We start from the raw sequence: 18,774 nt of genomic DNA on the forward strand, positions 1-18,774 counted from the left end.
GTTTTGTCCATATTTGAATCCAAATTCAGGTTGAAATCCCCTCCTATTAATATGTTCCCTTGCGTATCTGCTATCTTCAAAAAAATATCTTGCATAAACTTTTGATCTTCTTCGTTAGGTGAATATACATTGAGTAGATTCCAAAACTCCGAATATATCGGACATTTTATCATTACATATCTCCCTGCTGGATCTATTATTTCCTCTATTTTAATTGGTACATTTTTACTGATTAATATAGCTACTCCTCTTGCTTTTGTAATTATACGACGCTGCTGTTACGTGTCCTACCCAATCTCTCTTTAATTTCTTGTGCTCCAATTCAGTTAAATGTGTTTCTTGCACAAATGCTATATCAATTTTTTCTTTTTTCAGTAAATTTAGCAATTTCTTCCTTTTGATTTGGTTATGTATTCCGTTAATATTTAAAGTCATATAGTTCAGCGTAGCCATTTCATACTTTGTTTATCTTCCCTTTCCGTTTCTCCATCATCACCTTTCCTTCTTATCCATTTCTGCTTTCTTGTTTTGAACACTTTATAAGACCACACTTCTAAAACATCAAACATTTTCCTTATTCTCCTATTTAAAACTTCTTTAACCCCATTCTCCCCTCCCCCTCCTTTGCCCTTTATCCCTTGTCGGGCAACCACATCTCCCCTCTCCATTTGGATTTGCGAATTCACTTGCAAACGTCAACTGATTTTCCAGTGACCGTAACTCCTCCCCACCCAGCCCCCCCCCCCACCCCCCGGAAAAGATTTCAATTTTCATATGTAACAAAGGTCACTCTTAATTCCCTCCTTATTCCCTTTATTCCCTTATTAATTCTTATCTATACTCTATATATTTTCATCTATATACACACACACATACATATATAAGATCGTGTTATATGGCGAGCTCTCCACTGGCCACCGTGACAGAGGTGCACCAAAGAAAAGGTACAAGGACTGCCTAAAGAAATCTCTTGGTGCCTGCCACATTGACCACCGCCAGTGGGCTGATAACGCCTCAAACCGTGCATCTTGGCGCCTCACAGTTTGGCGGGCAGCAACCTCCTTTGAAGAAGACCGCAGAGCCCACCTCACTGACAAAAGGCAAAAGAGGAAAAACCCAACACCCAACCCCAACCAACCAATTTTCCCCTGCAACCGCTGCAATCGTGTCTGCCTGTCCCGCATCGGACTTGTCAGCCACAAACGAGCCTGCAGCTGACGTGGACTTTTTACCCCCTCCATAAATCTTCGTCCGCGAAGCCAAGCATATATATATATATACACACACACACACGTACATACATATATATATATACACACACACATACATACACATATATATATACACACACACATACATACACATATATATATATACACACACATACATACACATATATACATACACATACATACATATATATATGTATATATATACATACACATACATACATATATATGTATATATATACATACACATACATACATATATATATATGTATATATATATATATATACACATACATATATATATGTATATATATACATACACATACATACATATATATATGTGTGTGTGTGTGTATATATATATATATATATATATATATATAAATGTATGTATATGTATATATCCTAGTGAAGATTTTGCCTGCAATGGAGAGCAACATGATTCCCCTGTAGTTTGAGCAGTCTGATTTCTCGCCTTTGTTTTTGTACAGGGTGATGATGGTGGCATCACGAAGATCCTGAGGCAGTTTACCTTGGTCCCAACAAAGCTTGAAAAACTCATGCAGTTTGGCATGCAGAGTTTTGCCGCCAGCCTTCCAGACTTCTGGGGGGATTCCATCCATACCTGCTGCTTTGCCATTTTCAGTTGTTCGATTGCCTTATATGTCTCATCCAGGGTGGGAACCTCATCCAGCTCTAGCCTTAGGGGCTGTTGAGGGAGCTGGAGCAGGGCGGAATCTTGGACTGAGCGGTCTATTTAGTATTCTACTAAATAGAATAATACCTAGTGTCACCGAGAATATTCTCCCAGAATCACAGTGCGGCTTTCGCGCAAACAGAGAAACCACTGACATGGTCTTTGCCCTCAGACAGCTCCAAGAAAAGTGCAGAGAACAAAACAAAGGACTCTACATCACCTTTGTTGACCTCACCAAAGCCTTCGACACCGTGAGCAGGAAAGGGCTTTGGCAAATACTAGAGCGCATCGGATGTCCCCCAAAGTTCCTCAACATGATTATCCAACTGCACGAAAACCAACAAGGTCGGGTCAGATACAGCAATGAGCTCTCTGAACCCTTCTCCATTAACAATGGCGTGAAGCAAGGCTGTGTTCTCGCACCAACCCTCTTTTCAATCTTCTTCAGCATGATGCTGAACCAAGCCATGAAAGACCCCAACAATGAAGACGCTGTTTACATCCGGTACCGCACGGATGGCAGCCTCTTCAATCTGAGGCGCCTGCAAGCTCACACCAAGACACAAGAGAAACTTGACCGTGAACTACTCTTTGCAGATGATGCCGCTTTAGTTGCCCATTCAGAGCCAGCTCTTCAGCGCTTGACGTCCTGCTTTGCGGAAACTGCCAAAATGTTTGGCCTGGAAGTCAGCCTGAAGAAAACTGCGGTCCTCCATCAGCCAGCCCCCCCACATCTCCATCGGGCACACAAAACTCAAAACGGTCAACCAGTTTACCTATCTCGGCTGCACCATTTCATCAGATGCAAGGATCGACAATGAGATAGACAACAGACTCGCCAAGGCAAATAGCGCCTTTGGAAGACTACACAAAAGAGTCTGGAAAAACAACCAACTGAAAAACCTCACAAAGATAAGCGTATACAGAGCCGTTGTCATACCCACACTCCTGTTCGGCTCCGAATCATGGGTCCTCTACCGGCACCACCGACGGCTCCTAGAACGCTTCCACCAGCGTTGTCTCCGCTCCATCCTCAACATCCATTGGAGCGCTTTCATCCCTAACGTCGAAGTACTCGAGATGGCAGAGGTCGACAGCATCGAGTCCACGCTGCTGAAGATTCAGCTGCGCTGGATGGGTCACGTCTCCAGAATGGAGGACCATCGCCTTCCCAAGATCGTGTTATATGGCGAGCTCTCCACTGGCCACCGTGACAGAGGTGCACCAAAGAAAAGGTACAGGACTGCCTAAAGAAATCTCTTGGTGCCTGCCACATTGACCACCGCCAGTGGGCTGATAACGCCTCAAACCGTGCATCTTGGCGCCTCACAGTTTGGCGGGCAGCAACCTCCTTTGAAGAAGACCGCAGAGCCCACCTCACTGACAAAAGGCAAAGGAGGAAAAACCCAACACCCAACCCCAACCAACCAATTTTCCCCTGCAACCGCTGCAACCGTGTCTGCCTGTCCCGCATCGGACTTGTCAGCCACAAACGAGCCTGCAGCTGACGTGGACTTTTTACCCCCTCCATAAATCTTCGTCCGCGAAGCCAAGCCAAAGAAAGAAATATGTATATATATATGTATATATGTATATATATATATATATGTGTGTATATATATGTGTATATATGTGTGTGTGTGTGTGTATGCATATATATATATATATTTATATGTGTGTGTGTGTGTGTGTGTGTGTGTGTGTGTGTGTGTGTGTGTGTGTGTGTGTGTGTGTGTGTGTGTGTGTGTGTGTGTGTGTATATATATATTTATTTATACCCATATACACACGTACATATAGTTCGTGGTCATTTTTGCTCTCGTTACATGTCTTCATCTCTCTGTCTGTTTTGTAGTTGTTCTGCAAATTTTCGTGCTTCCTCTGGATCCGAGAATAGTCTGTTTTGCTGCCCTGGAATATCTATTTTAAGTACCGCTGGGTACTTTAACATAAATTTATATCCTTTTTTCCAAAAGTTTGTTTTTGCTGTATTGAACTCCTTCCTCTTCTTCAGGAGTTCAAAACTTATGTCTGGATAGAAAAAATTTTTTTGACCTTTATATTCCAGTGGCTTTTTGTCCTCTCTTACTTTCTTCATTGCTTTCTCCAATATATTTTCTCTTGTTGTATATCTTAAGGATTTTACTAAAATGGATCTTGGTTTTTGCTGCGGTTGTGGTTTCGGGGCTAATGTTCTATGTGCCCTCTCTATTTCCATTTCTTCCTGTAATTCTGGTCTTCCTAGGATTCTGGGGATCCAATCTTTTATAAATTCTCTCATATTCTTGCCTTCTTCATCTTCCTTAAGGCCCACTATCTTTATATTATTTCTTCTATTATAGTTTTCCATTATATCTATCTTCTGAGCTAACAGCTCTTGTGTCTCTTTAACTTTTTTTATTAGATTCTTCTAATTTCTCTTTTAAGTCCTCTACTTCCATTTCTACGATTATTTCTCGTTCTTCCACATTATCCGCTCTTTTTCCTATCTCTGATATGACCATTTCTATTTTATTCATTCTTTCTTCTGCATTCTTAATTCTTCTTTTTATCTCATTAAATTCTTGTAATTGCCATTCTTTCACTGATTCCATATATTCTTTAAAAAAATATATATCCATTGTCTTGCCTTTCTCTTCTTCTTCCACTTCTTTCTGTTCTTCTTCCTCTGGGTTGACCATCTGTTGTTTCCTTGTTTTCTTTTTACCCTCTTCTTTCTTGTTCTCGTTATTGTCTGTGTTCTGCACCTGTTGCTGTGCTGCAGGTGTCTCTCTCAGCTGTGGAGATTGACTCCGCAGCTGTTCCCCCCTCCCGTCAGTGTGTTTTTTTTCATGCGCGGTTGCGCACTTTTACTCGGCTCTGCGAGCCATTTTTGTAGTCCCGAACTCGGGACTTCCACTGACCTGAGGGAGCGGACTTCTCTCTCCGCGGCGGGCCTCCTCGGACACGTAAGGCCTTCACCTTCTTCCGACGTTCTTTCTTCTTCCCGTTGTTTTCGACTTTTCTCTCTTCGCTGCCATTTTCTTCTCACCTTTATTTTTACTTTGTTTTAAATTTTAGTCTTGTACCTTTGTGTTTTGTGCGTTTTTTTTTTAAACTTTTCAGGAGAGGGCTGGAATTCCCTGACCGGCCACTACTCCCTCACGTGACTCTTCTATCAGACAGTTGAACATAAAATATTGTTCCCTGTGCTATTTTAACTGAACCCTTTCTGCAGTCTGTTCTGGGTTTTTAACCGCTGCACCCCACATGGGTTGACTTGCTGGGACTGCTCACAAAATGAAGTTTCTCACTGTGCACCTGATAAACTTGAACTTGATAGCGCATGGTCTTGCATGTCAGAGCAGAGTGGGAAGGGATAGTTGTCAACAGGCTTGCCAGTGGAAAAATTAACTTAATGAGGAGCAGAGTTCAACTGGGCAAAAAGTGGAAGGGACAATCAAAGCACATTATTTAAATACTTTTGTCACGCTATTGGAGCCAGACACCTTGCATACTCCAATTCACATCAACTCGCAAAGCAGAACATTTGAATGGAACTGGAAATTAATCACTTCCCCCCCCTTTGGTTTCTTGACATTTAACCATACAAAGCTTTTAAAAATTTGCACCCTATGCTTTAAATTTATCAAAACACTATAGGAAATTATGTTTGCCTCCTTTAGATGAACAACTCCAATTATCTGCTACTTGGGGTGAGCCCCGATTAGACTAATATTACATCAGATTTGGCTTTGTAGAAGGATATCGTTTCCCAGGGAAGAAATAGCAAACACCAGAGGACATGTATACAAAGTGAAGTTTAGGGGACACAGTTCCAGATGCCCGTTTACCTTGCCAGGGATGGAGGTGGAGGCTGAAGAAGAGGCATTTAAGAGACTCTTAGATTGGCACACGAATGAAAGAAAAATAGAGGGTTACAGGATAGGGAGGGTTTAGTACTTTTTTTTTTAAAAAAAGGAATATATTAGTCGGCACAACAGCAAGGCTTAAGGAGCTGTATTGTGCTACAGTGTTCTATGTTCTATGCCATTTAGGCCCTGCCACAGCTGAAGGGATCCTTTGTTGTTTCCATTCTCATCCAGAATCGCCACTTCACCCGGGAGATGGCCACTCCTGCTCCTTGTATAGTGTTCTGGATCTCCAGACTGACACGCCTGCTGCCTGGCTCTCAGTAGGTTCTGAACATCATTGTTCATCCAGGGCTTCTGGTTGGAGAAAATCCTGAAAAATTTGGTGGGGATGCACTTGTCCACAGCTGTTTTGATAAAATCCATAACAGCCATTGTGTGATCAGTCAGATCCTCAACTTAGTTTTTGAACACCGCCCAACCCACCGACTCGAGGGAGACTTGAACAAGAACTCATATTTTTCCGTATTTAATACTGAATTTCTCTTTGTGGTTTGTTTATATTTCTTTCTTTTTTTACATTTCTCACTTTTGAATATGTACCTTTTTCTTGAGTACAGAACACAGTTACTGATAAGTATAAATTTTGCCTGGACCTCATGAAAAAGAATCTCAGGTTTGTATATGATGTACGCTGACAATATTTAAACTATGAACAATGAGGACTTTCCCATTCACTCTGACTAACCAAATGTCTCAAACACAAAAGACCACTCCCAGCTTGGGCTCCTGCGATACACCCTGCTTACTTTCCACATTCCCAATGCCTCCAGCACGACTGGCATAGCGGTTAGCGCAATGCCTTTACAGCGCCAGCGATCGGGACTGAGGATCGAATTCCACGCCGTAAGGAGTTTGCACGTTCTCCCAGTGTTTGCGTGGGTTTCCCCCCCCGGGTGCTCCAGTTTCGCCTCACCGTTCAAAATATACCCGGGGTTGGCGGTTAATTGGATGTAATTGGGCAGCACGGACTTGTTACCACGCTGTATGTCTAAATTTAAATTTTAAATTAAATTTTAAAATTTAAATTGCAACATCATCAGCTCCATCACCAAGATAGCAAATCTCATCACAGGGTTTCATTATAGAGGCTAAAATGATTAATTGGTCTGTCCACAGTGCACCAATAAGGAATCACAATATAAATTTCAAACAGGTCAGGAATTTCTAGATCACATTTGCTTTCCACCTTTTTTTTTTAAGAAATGACATGCCGCACGGTAACAGGCTCCCTCAGCCCACAAGCCCGTGCCGCCCAATTACACTCAACCCAGTACATTTTTTGAACGTTAGGAGGAAACCGGAACCCCCAGGGAAAACCCATGGAGACAAGGGGAAAACATACAAGCTCCTTCGAGACAGTGTGGGGTTCAAACCTCGGTCCTTATCGCTGGTGCTGTAACAGCATTGTTCTAACTGCTGTGCTAACCATGCAGCCATCTTGGTTGTCGCTTGTGGGTTCTCCCTATACACCATTTGCCCTCGTTCCACAACATCACTGTCCACAAAGAACTCAGGGATATTTTTGAGAAGGATGCCATGAATTGAGAATCTCTTGTCCTCGTCTCTGCAGCAGACACAGTCAGTAAACCCCAGTGGCAGCCCAGAATCACCTGTTGTTTCTCGAGCTCAGTGTCCATAGAATGAATGCAGAGAGTGGTGCAGTATAGAAAATAAGTGACAAATTTGCAAAAAGATCGAGGCATTACCCACATGGATAGGTTAGAGGGCTCACATTTCAAGTCACCTCATAAGTTGCAATTCATTCTGGGGTTCACTGAAAAATGCTACACAAAGTGCACTTTTAGGTGAAGAAAAGAAATGCCTTTTGGGGATTTAATCTGCAGAAGGGGTACTCAAGCACTGCCATGGTTAAAGATCCCTCTCCACTCTACAAGATAACCACAAACAACATTTGCCAATGCAACCTCCACATCAACACCTGGTCTCAATGCTACCTTCAGAGACTCCGATCCAGTAACACGGCAGATGCACATGGCAGTAAATGCTTTCTCAAGATTAATAGGTCTCTTTTGTCCCAGGCCACGTGATACATTGATGTCACACATGCAGCCAGGGTTACCAGCTCTTGAAAAACACTCAGGGTCAAAATCGTACCAAATGACAGCAAAACATCAGGATAAAAAAAAGAGGGGAAAGGGATGAGAAAAGAAAACCAGCCCGGTTGGAAAGAGTCCTCTGGGGTAATGATTAACCCAAACATTCACAAAGAGTAAAATCTTATTGCTTTAAAAATATTGACAAGAAACCTTTTTGACTGAGAAAAAAAGCAGAGTCTGAGTATGTGATGGAAGGTTATGGAGCAAAGGAGATGAGCCATTTCCACTGCCCTTTATTCTACTTCACCCAATATCCTCGTAACTTGGATTAGAGATTACTCACCTGAGGAATTTTTGCATGCACTCACAGCAAGTCTTTTACGACCTACAAACCAGTTTCTTAAGTCTCTGATTAATTCTCTTGCCCACCCTTCCAAAGTTCTGCAAGAGCCATTGCACATGTAGAGCAGTGCAGTGACACAGCTCAACAACACCAAGGACCCAGTTTCAATCCTGATCTAGAATTCTGTCTGCATGGAGTGTTCTGCACACTCTCCCAGTGACTGCATGGGTTTCTTCCAGATACTCTAGCTTCCTTCCCACGCTCAACAACGTGGGTTAGTTGGCCTCTATAATTTGCCCCCCAAATCTCTAGTTAAATTGCCCCCTCATATGCAAGTGTGATAGAATGTGATAGAAGTGTGATAGAATCTGGCAGGGAGCTGCCGAGAAAGTTGGGAGAACAAATAAAATCGTAGGATGAACATAAATGGGCATTTTCTTCTTTGTCTAATGATGACCTCCTCAAAAGTGGACTTTAGAAATTAATAGAACAATCACACTTTTAAAAAAACCCCAATCTGCTGGAGGAACTCAATGGGTCAAGCAGAATCAGTAGAAGTAAGGAATGGCCAAAATTTCAGGTCGGAACCCTTTGGCAAGACTTGTGCTTGACATAGCACTTTCCTTCATTAAAGGTCTGAAGGAAGGGTTCCAACCTCAAAACTTTTTATCCCCCCTCACCGACACTGCTCATCCTGCCAAGTTCCCCCAGCAGATTGTTTTACCTTGCTCCAGATTCTTGCAACTGCAGTCCACGTCGTGGCTCTAGAACGAGCGGTCTCTTGTGAAACAGAAGTCCACAGATGCTGTGGTCTTGATTAAAGCACACAAATGCTGGAGGAACTCAGCCAGTCTCACTGCTCCCTTAAGATCAGACTCTTTGCCTGGATCTACCAATTCACTCGATGGTGGCTACTCCACATGAATATCTCCATTTACTCACCAGAGCTAAATATCCCTTACCAAAGTAAAAACCCTGTGTCCTGCAAATTTTAGTCGACCCAGTGGATTGAATGTTTTGCGGGAGACAAGTCTAATCAGATTTTTTTTTAAAAAACAAGAATTGCACCACCTCAAATTCACTCTGGCCATCCCGTATGCAGCCCAATAACAAATCTGAAACAAAAATAGGGACAGAAACACTCAGCAGGTCAGGCTGCCCAGGTGGAGAAACTTTGATTCCTGCACCGGTTTTTAATGATTGAACCCTTTCCACTTTCACCATGAAGTCCACTTTAACGTTTAATGAAGATTAACTGAATATAGAAATCTACAGCACAGTACAGGCCCCTCATCCCACACTACAATATAACCTACAACCGAATAACCTACTCCAACAACTGCCTCGAATTTCCCTACAGCATAACCCTGGTTTGAGGAAGTGGAAGTTGGTCATGTATCAAAGCTGCATTCAACACAACTAAACTTCCCGTGATTCAATGACATTTCAGTCTACATTGGATTGTGTGTTTCACGTACCGCATACAGCTCTATTACCTAACATACCTCAAAGCTAGCCATATCATACCACCTAATGGCACATAAATGCATGATTTTTTTTAAATGTAACACTACCTTCCAGGCAAAAGCACAACAGGGACAAGGGGTGCAGAACTCAATGGTAATCAACCAAGTGAAGAATAAGGTTGCACAACAGGAGCCTGCGCGATTCTGCATGTCTCGAATGAGCCATCAACAACCTGGAGGAGATGCAGCCACAGACTGTCACAAAGTGCACATTCACAGCACAGGAGAGGCGGCTGCATCAATCAGAAGTTCAGTCGGTAACAATGCAAGCCCTGTGAGATCATACGGCGAGGCTGATAAATTTGCCCAGCTGCACCAAGGGAGGAGGAGGAGGGAGATGAGAGAGAGCGTGACAGGGAAAGCAAAATGGTTCGGGGAAGATCAGTAATTGAGATAACCCCTGAAAAAAAAAAGGGTCAAAAGATGTCTCTTCTGAGTAAACATCTTCCACCCCGCTGCTGGGGAAAAAGAAAAGCAGAGGGCGTCCAGGGTAAGACAGCAATAGCTCATTAGCATGACCACCATCTGGACTTGGGGTCACTGCAATGGCCCCATCACTTCAAAGCACAAGACTTGTACCCTGTAGCTTTTCACATGACGCATGTTTGAAAAGACTATCCCTACATCGCAAGGGGGAGCCAAATGTTATGCGCCGAATATTAAAAACACTGGCAGCGCGGGTTCACTTGCAGTCCCAGAGGTAGCACTCCCTTCACAGAGACAGGGAGGAGGACCAAGGGTTCAGCTTACACAGCCAAGACTCGAGAACGAAGCCTTTGACTGGCATAAGTGCGGCTTGGGGGGGGGGAGGGGGGGACTGCTGCGCTCACCTTTCAGATGATGCACATCGGACCCGGGTACATGTGGAAGAACCGCATCATGAAGCAAGGCAGGAAAGTTCATTCTTTTTACCCCTCCTCAACCTATTGTCTAGTCGTTACTGTTTAGGAAGATTGCTGTGCACAGTTGGCGCAACGCTGTTATAGCGCCAGCGATTGGGACTGGATTAAAATCTCACGCTGTCTCTAAGGAGTTTGTATGTTCTCCCTGTGTCTACCTGGGTTTTCCCTCCAGGGGCTCTGGTTTCCTCCCACCATTCAAAATAAAACTGTATCAGGGTTGTAGGTCAATTGGGTGTAATTGGGTGGCAGAGGCCTGTTATGGTACTGTAGGTCTAAATTTAAAATTGGCTGTACATTTTCGACTTCACATTCTACATCCAAAGTATTCCATTGACACTGAAGTTCTTTCAGATAAACAGAGTTATTAAGCATGCTAGGGAAATGATTATTGTGAAGGAGGCTTACATAGGTTTCCACAACATCGTGGGCTGAGGGCCCTCAACTGTGCTGTAATGTTTTATGTTCTACAACTGCATCAGCAAACACAATAATGAAAGGGTTAAACTCAACAGAGAGCAGGGGACTCAGCCTGGGCGATACCGCTGGGGCTATCCATCAAGGCAAACGAAGATGTGGAGCTGTATGCGCGCAGGTAGCTGGACTAGGTAAACCACAGCTTCTAAAGCACCACTGTGAGCAAAATAGGTCAGGAGCAGGACTGTCCTGATTGGAATCTTTGAAAACAGAAGAATAATTGAGAAACAAAACAAAACGCAAGGCAGACTGATTAAAAACAACAAGAAAGGCTCACTTTTTTTTCTGCCTGAAAAGGGAAACAAAAATCAAAGTCCATATATACAAAACCAATCCAGAAAGCTCATTACTGTCACTCAACATTAGGTTTGCCCACCACCTCCCCCCCTCCAGTGTTGGCCCATGGCTCTCAATCTGTCTCTCTCCTCTGAGCCAGAGTTCCATTGTAAGCCCTGCACAAAATAGCTGTGGGAAATTAAGCTAGATCCGGTGCTAGACAAAAAGCTTTACAACCTTACCTAACCCCCCCTCCTGTGTCCTTTTACTCACCAACTCGCTGCACTCCTTCTCAAGTGCTCCTTGCATTTCTTTTTATTGCAGAGAGTTGATTTATGCACCCAGATTGCCCCAGCTTATTGTAAAAGGTTTCTCGACAACCTTTTAAAACATGCATAAACGCATGCACATGACATGGAGACTTCAAAGCAAAGCTAAATTGGACGCAGTTGTGGAAGGCGGAGATCTCCAGAAGCTGGGTTTTGTCCTGATCTATAGGTAGGGCTTAAAAATCAGAATTTATTGTCATGAAATTTATTGTTTTGCAGCAGCGTTCACAGGGCAAACATTTATATTAACCATCTTATAAAAAATATTAAAAACAGCGGAAGAAAAATTCAAAGTGAGGTAGTGTCTGTGGTTCATTGTTCATTCAGGAATCTGATGGCAGAGGGGAAGAAGCTGTCCCTGTGTCACTGAGTGCTTGTCTTCAGGCTCCTGTACCTTTTTCCTGATGGTAGCAGAGTGAAGAGGGCATGGCCAGGGTGGTGGGGGTCTTTGAGGATAGAGGCTGCTTTTTTAAAACACCGCCTCGTGTCAATGTCCTCGATGGAGTAAGACTGGTGCCTGTGATGTCGCAGGGTGAGTTAACAACCCTCTGAAGTTTTTTTTTCTTGTCCTGAGTGTTGGCACCTTGCACAAACCATGGTCGTCCGAGAATTTTCAGATTGCAGGCCACATAAACGAACCTCTAAGGGGGGGGCGGGGCCTGATTTCGCCAGGGTAGGGGTGGGGGGGGAATTTAGTCACAGCTGTAAATGTTCTCTCAAAAATAACCTTGTAGCAGCACGCTACTGGACTCTGACTAGTTGGCTTGACTAAACAAGAGTCCACATTCAAAGAAAATTACAAAAGTTCATGATGTGCAAATTTACTTCCAGCTGCTAAAGGTGCAAGCAACAATTCTCCAAATGTCAATTGCTTTCTTCCTATTGGAAAAAAAAATTGCCACTGTTCATTTCAACTATTGCCAAGGAGCCTCCAAACATTAACTCCGCTGAGGGCTGCTTCCTGAAGTAGCTTGCTAAAGAGACATACTGCACTGAATAAAAAGGACCGAACACAGAGACAAAATACATCTGCACAGAACAGACAAAACCTCAGGCACAAGGGAGACAAACCTGGGCAGTCTATTCTTGGATTCAAAAGCTCCCAATAGTCCTCAAATCAAAAAACGTATGACTTGACTGCATGGGTCTCGAGTATTGGCCTCCACTTTTGCCTTTGTAATGGAAGTCGTACTGAGCACAAAGATAAAGTAGTTTTGACTGATTTGTTTAATCAAGTCCCACAGTCCAGCGCATTTTTGAGGAACTAGGACCCTCACAAGTGGCATTCTTCTGAGGAAGTGATAATGGGCAGAAATAGCCCTGCCTGCCCTGGTAGTTCAGGCAGGAGGAAAATTTGTGGGATCCCACTGGGCATATTCACTCATTTGATGCATAATGCAAGTACAAAATGAAAATAGCAATTTCTTCTCCCTGAAAATTAACACAGGCAGACCTTAAGGATGAGTGCTTGGCCCACTGCTCTACTCACTCTACACCCATGACTGTGTGGCGAAGCACCATTCTTCAAATACCATCTACAAATTTGCCGATCACACCACAGCTGTTGACAGAATTATAGACAGCAATGAGGAACCGTACAGGAGGGAGAGAGATCAGCTCATTGGGTGGTGTCACGACAACAACCATGCACTCAACATCAGCAAAACCAAGATGATGATTGTGGACTTCAGGAGGAAGTCAGGCGAACATGAACCAGACCACATCGAGAGGTCAGCAGGGAAAAGGGTCAAGACCTTCAAATTCCTGGCTGTCAATCTGTCCTGGAGCCTCCATGTTGATGCAATCACGAAGGCGGCTCGCCAGCAGCTAAACTTCGTGGGGATATTGAGGAGATTCGGCACGTCACCAAAGACTCTTGAAAACTTCTACAGGAGTACCGTAGAGAGCATTCTGTCTGTCTGGCATGGAGGTGCCAATGCTCAGAACAGGAAAAGGCCACAAAGAGTTGTGAACTCGGCCAGCGCCATCATGGGCATCAGTCTTCAGATCATCGAGGGGATCTACAAGAGGTGGAGTCTAAAGAAAGCAGCCTCTATCCTCAAGGACCCCCACCACTCAGGCCATGTCCTCTTCACTCTGCTACCACTGGGGAAAAAGGTACAGAAGTCTGAAGACAAGCCCTCAGCTGCACAAGGACAGCTCCTTCCCCTCTTGCCATCAGATTCCTGAATGATCAATGAACCATTTTGTCTTTTTCTTGCACCAGTTTTATTTATTTTGAAATGTGGTTTATAGAAATGATTACACTGTGATGTTGCTACAACACAATGAATTTTGTGACATGTTCATGATAAATTCTGATTCTAATTCATGAGTGAAACACCTTTGGGATTGTCTAACCCACATCACCACCCACCCAGGAAACATGAAGAAGTGTTTTGGCACACTTAGGTTTCACCAGAAGCATGACAGAACAATTCCCTTGCTTGAACTCCATCAGCTCAAAGAGGACAGTGTCAGAGCACTGCCCACCGATGAAACAGCAGCACAGTTGGGGGTGGGGGGGGCAAGCAATGTGACTCGAATGGAGAGAACCCCTCAACAATTCAACACGTACTCGCCAGAAAACTTCTGCCAACTTGCTCACCTGGTGAGTGGAAGGTCACCTTCCACTCATCGCTACTCGTGTAATATGTGCTGGAGAAACTCACCAGGTCACGTAAAGGGTAGCTGACGAAGGGCCCAGGTCCGAAATACTGGTAACCGTTCATTTCCTGCGGATGCTGCTTGACCTGTTGAGTTCCTCCAGAGCATTTGTGTGCTGCCCCCGACGCCAACATCTCCTAGCTACTTATTCCATTTGACCTTGCATTGCATTCCCACCATGACACTTCCCAAGGTCAAAGCCTGCAGCCAATTTACTGAAGCCCCAAATAAAACTACTTCAACTGGAAATATTAAATCAACATTCAAATAATCTTTCTCCAGTAGTTTGCCAAGAGACGAGCAAAGTTGGTTTATTCCCTCAAACATCCCATCGCAAAACTTTATTCAACAACTGCTGCTCACACTCAACTCCGCCCATTCACTCGCAGAAAGCCAACTACAGGTTTATGTACAGTTCACTCTACACAGCCAATTGTATTACACATTGCGGCAAGCTCAGTCTGCACAACACAGCATCACACATCAAACAGTTCTCACATTAACATCATTTCAGTGCTATTCACACAAGGGCTATTGAGTGAGGGTTACCATCACATCATGTTCAGTAGGAGGTTACTGGTGTGTAAAGGTCCTATTAAATGAAAGTGATTTCCAGGAATCTGCTTGAAAGGTTGGGGGTGCCCCCTCATTAAAGGGTGGTTAGTGAGCAAATTGCATGCTCAAAAATTATTCCGTCCTTTTAAAATGTGGACCAGCCCCCGGTGGCTTCCTGCTTTGTAGAATAGTGATATTTACTGCTGGTTATTAAAGGTGATAATTTGTAAAAAAAAATAATTGCACAGAGACTCCCCACCCACCCTGGGTGGCACACACACTCAACAGGTGTTATTCCTTCCCAACACTGTGCTGAGACAGTACATGGTGGCAGGAACCAGGTGTACGGCCCTGGAAGGCAGACTCTTGCCTCCTTTCAACACACCAGTCAGAATATATGTATTGTTTTTTAATTATCAGGTTAAACACAATGGAAAGGCTTTGTTGCACGTGCACATCAATTATTTCCGTGCTACCAAAGTCATTGATAGTTAATGCAATTAGGCTCTGAGAATATTTGCACCCTGACCCTTTCACATCCTCTCAGCCATGAACCAAACACTAAGCAACTCCACATGTTGACCCTCGCAATCCAAAAGGTCAAAGGGAAACTGGAAGGTTCAGGCCCCCATATCGTTATCTCCATTTTCAGAAGGCAGCCATGGCTCAGTAGACAACACACATCTTGTTAGTGAAGGTTCAGCACCGTATTTTGCCAACCCCCATCCCAACCTTTCCCAGCTAATTTAACCTAAATACCTAGCATTAATCCATCCGTTGTAATCGTATTTCAACAAAATCATAAGGAACACAGTCTCTACTTCTCAAAGTAGTTGTACAATAAATCACAACAGTAAATAAACGTCCTCATTCAGCTTGTTAACGGTTGAGAAGTCACAGGACAAGGATTAGATTGCAAATCAGAAGAGCATCTCAGGACCTCAAACACCAAGAGCACAATTTTTAACAAATTCACAACAAACTCAAAACCAATGCTCTGCTCACTCCACCAGCTCCAATTAAGCAATGTCAAAACCTCAAAAAAAAACCCGCACCACTGTGTCCTGAAACAAAGACAGAACTGAGGGGTGGGAGGAAGAAGAGGGATAAGAATAAATTAAAGCAATGAACCTCCCACTTACCTTGGGCTGTGTTCTTCGCGGAAATGCAACCTTTGGGTCAATCTGTTGAAGCAATAGGAGAACAGTCAGGAAGCCATTGGGTGCATCCCTGTCTCAGAGCATTTCAAACTAACGTGGGGGTTTCTCAGGCAATAAACACAGCACAGACTAAGGCCAGGCCCAAGCTTCACAGAGAACTTGTCGTTTTTTACTTCCTGTATTGTTTTCCCTTTTACGGATTATTTAAGGCTCAATACAATTTAGAGTCTTCTTACTTGCCCTCACCAGTTGCAACTCAATTGTAACTGATGATCAGAGGAGTTCAAACTTTCTCTTCCCAGTCGAGTTACACATTTTGAACTTTATGAGCTTTTTAAAGCCCTGCTTAAATCATTGCTTATGGACTAGGTTATTCTTTGCCCAACAAAGCAACGCTCACTGACAACTGACTCATGATCTGTTTGATGTCTTTCGCTTTGAAGGTCCCTTCCCTCTTAGCTACACGCTGATTGCAAACCCCACCAGCACTCACCAAAATCAAGCTCATTTCCATTGCTGCTATTCACAGACTCCTTGTTCTGGTACAGAAAGCATGCAGGTTGCTCCCAGTTATCCACCAACACTTGGGGATTCAAGGACAGTTTCATTCATGCCGCTGACTCCTGAACAAATCTCACTTCAGTAGGATAATGCGGCTTTTGATTGGTTACCTTAGTAGTTAGCTCAACACTATTACAGCGCCAGCAACCCAGGTTCGAAGCCGGCACTGCCGGCAAGGAGTTGGCATGTTCTTTCCATGTCTGCGTGGGGCTCCAGTTTCCCACCACCCGTACAGGGGTTGCAGGTTTAATTGGGGCACAGCCTCATGGGGCAGAAGGGCCTGTTACCATGCTCTAAGTGTTATAACTACTGTACTATGTATGGGTTGACTATCTGCACTGCTTGCAAAACAAACTTTTTCCCCCTGGAACCCAGTTCCTGTGAACATATGCTTGAACTGAACCGAGGATGTTTCATCGCCAGAGTGGCACACCAAGAGAAGGTGCCACAGAATTAGCAGTCTCTCATAAGTGAGTGAAAATGCTTCCTTACTAACGTTCCATCCCACACCTACCTGAAACGTGTTGAATCGCAGTTGGATAGCCAGGCCCTCAGGCACAAGCAACCCTGCAACAGTTAAACCAACAGCCCTTAGTCTTCTACCAATATTCAAAGGCTATTCATCCATGGAAAGTCTTGAATGAGAAGCCACCTTCTCGTGGCAACCCTACCAATTCACTGCCACCTCAGGCTCCGGGGTAGAAATGACACATGGACCCTGGCCACTCTCCCCTTACACCAGCACTCAAAACCACAGAATGCAACACGCAGACTGCGAACTTCCCCAAACTTTCTGAGGTTTGCATTAAGTTACCAGGTAGACCACGAAGTAATGAACTCTCCAAGCCTCACTACTTATCCAATGCCTGTTCCTCACGACTGCACAATGGGTCAGAAAATTATAACAGGCCCAATAGAAAGTAATTTTTAAGAATCTAGTCACAACGATGCCAAACTAATATCAATCACCATTCCTGGTCCAGCAAGTAATGAGAGCTATAAGTCCTGGGTGGGGGGGGGGGGCGGTTACAGGTCAATTAGGTGCACTCTATTAGATTCAGGTGTGGATTCGTTTACACAAACAGCTGAAGCATCACAAATATCAGGGAGCAGATGCTGAATGACCACAGAAAAAAATGTTTCAAATAAAACATTGCAGGGGAAGGATTTTGTCTCCGAGTCTTTGACAGTGGCAGCACAGAAACAGGCCCTTCTGCCCACAGAGCCAACGCTGTCCATCCACTAACCTTTCGCACTCATTCATTTCAATTTTCCCCCAATCTTCATCAACTTGATGCAGGCTAATTGCCGGGGGGGGGGGGGGGGGGGAAGGAAGAGATAAATGGAAATGAATACCAAGACAGGGACAATGGAATCAAGGACAGGGAAGAAGCTACAAGATCTCTTCATGCCCTCATAGAAGTCCCACTCAACAGTTCCAGCAGGCCAGAGACTTTGAGCCTCAACATGATTGGCAGCTGCCAAATGACCTCAGACTGAGGAGGGAAGAGGGTGAGGGGAATTAAACCATGGACATTGCTTCCCTCAAGGATATACTGAGCTCACTACATCCACGCCGATCTTTTTGTCCATCTGCACTAAATCCCATTTGCTCACTCCAGCTCCCTGTCCCTCCACACCCTGCCTATTTAATTAGGTGTTGAAATGTCTTTTAAAAATAGTGATTGCATCGGACTCCACCTTCTCCTGTGAAAGTGCCTTCCAGGGGTCAATCTCTTTGTAAATACAGCATCACATCTCCTCCTCACTGAGGATCAACACCAGCACACCTCAAGGATGTGTGTGTGTGCTTGGCCCACTGCTCTCCTACCATGACTGAGGGGCCAGGCACAATTCAAATGCTATCTACAAATTTGCCAATGGCACACCTCAGCAGCATTACAGACGGCAACAAGGAAGCTTAGTTGAGTGGTGTAACAACAATTTTGCACTCAACATTAGAAAAACCAAGGAGGTGATTGTGGACCAAGAGGAAATCAGGAGAACACAAACCAGTCCTCATTGAAGGGTCAGCAGTGGAGAGGGTCATGGTTGGTGTCGTGGTTAGTGCAACATCTTTACAG

The 18,774-nt window shown here is 44.0% G+C and overlaps 1 protein-coding gene across 13 annotated transcripts in view; it reads right to left on the reverse strand.

The window, feature by feature from the left end:
• msi2b (musashi RNA-binding protein 2b) overlaps nucleotides 1-18,774 on the reverse strand; it is a 482,764-nt gene that overhangs the window by 456,897 nt on the left and 7,093 nt on the right. For all 13 annotated transcript variants that reach the window (XM_069910893.1, XM_069910894.1, XM_069910898.1 and 10 more), the window contains one exon: nucleotides 16,112-16,153. In XM_069910893.1, the coding sequence (XP_069766994.1) occupies nucleotides 16,112-16,153 (42 nt within the window). The remainder of the gene's footprint in view (nucleotides 1-16,111; nucleotides 16,154-18,774) is intronic.

This window comes from Narcine bancroftii, chromosome 14 (genome assembly GCF_036971445.1).
Source record: "Narcine bancroftii isolate sNarBan1 chromosome 14, sNarBan1.hap1, whole genome shotgun sequence".
Taxonomy (NCBI): Eukaryota; Metazoa; Chordata; class Chondrichthyes; order Torpediniformes; family Narcinidae; genus Narcine; species Narcine bancroftii.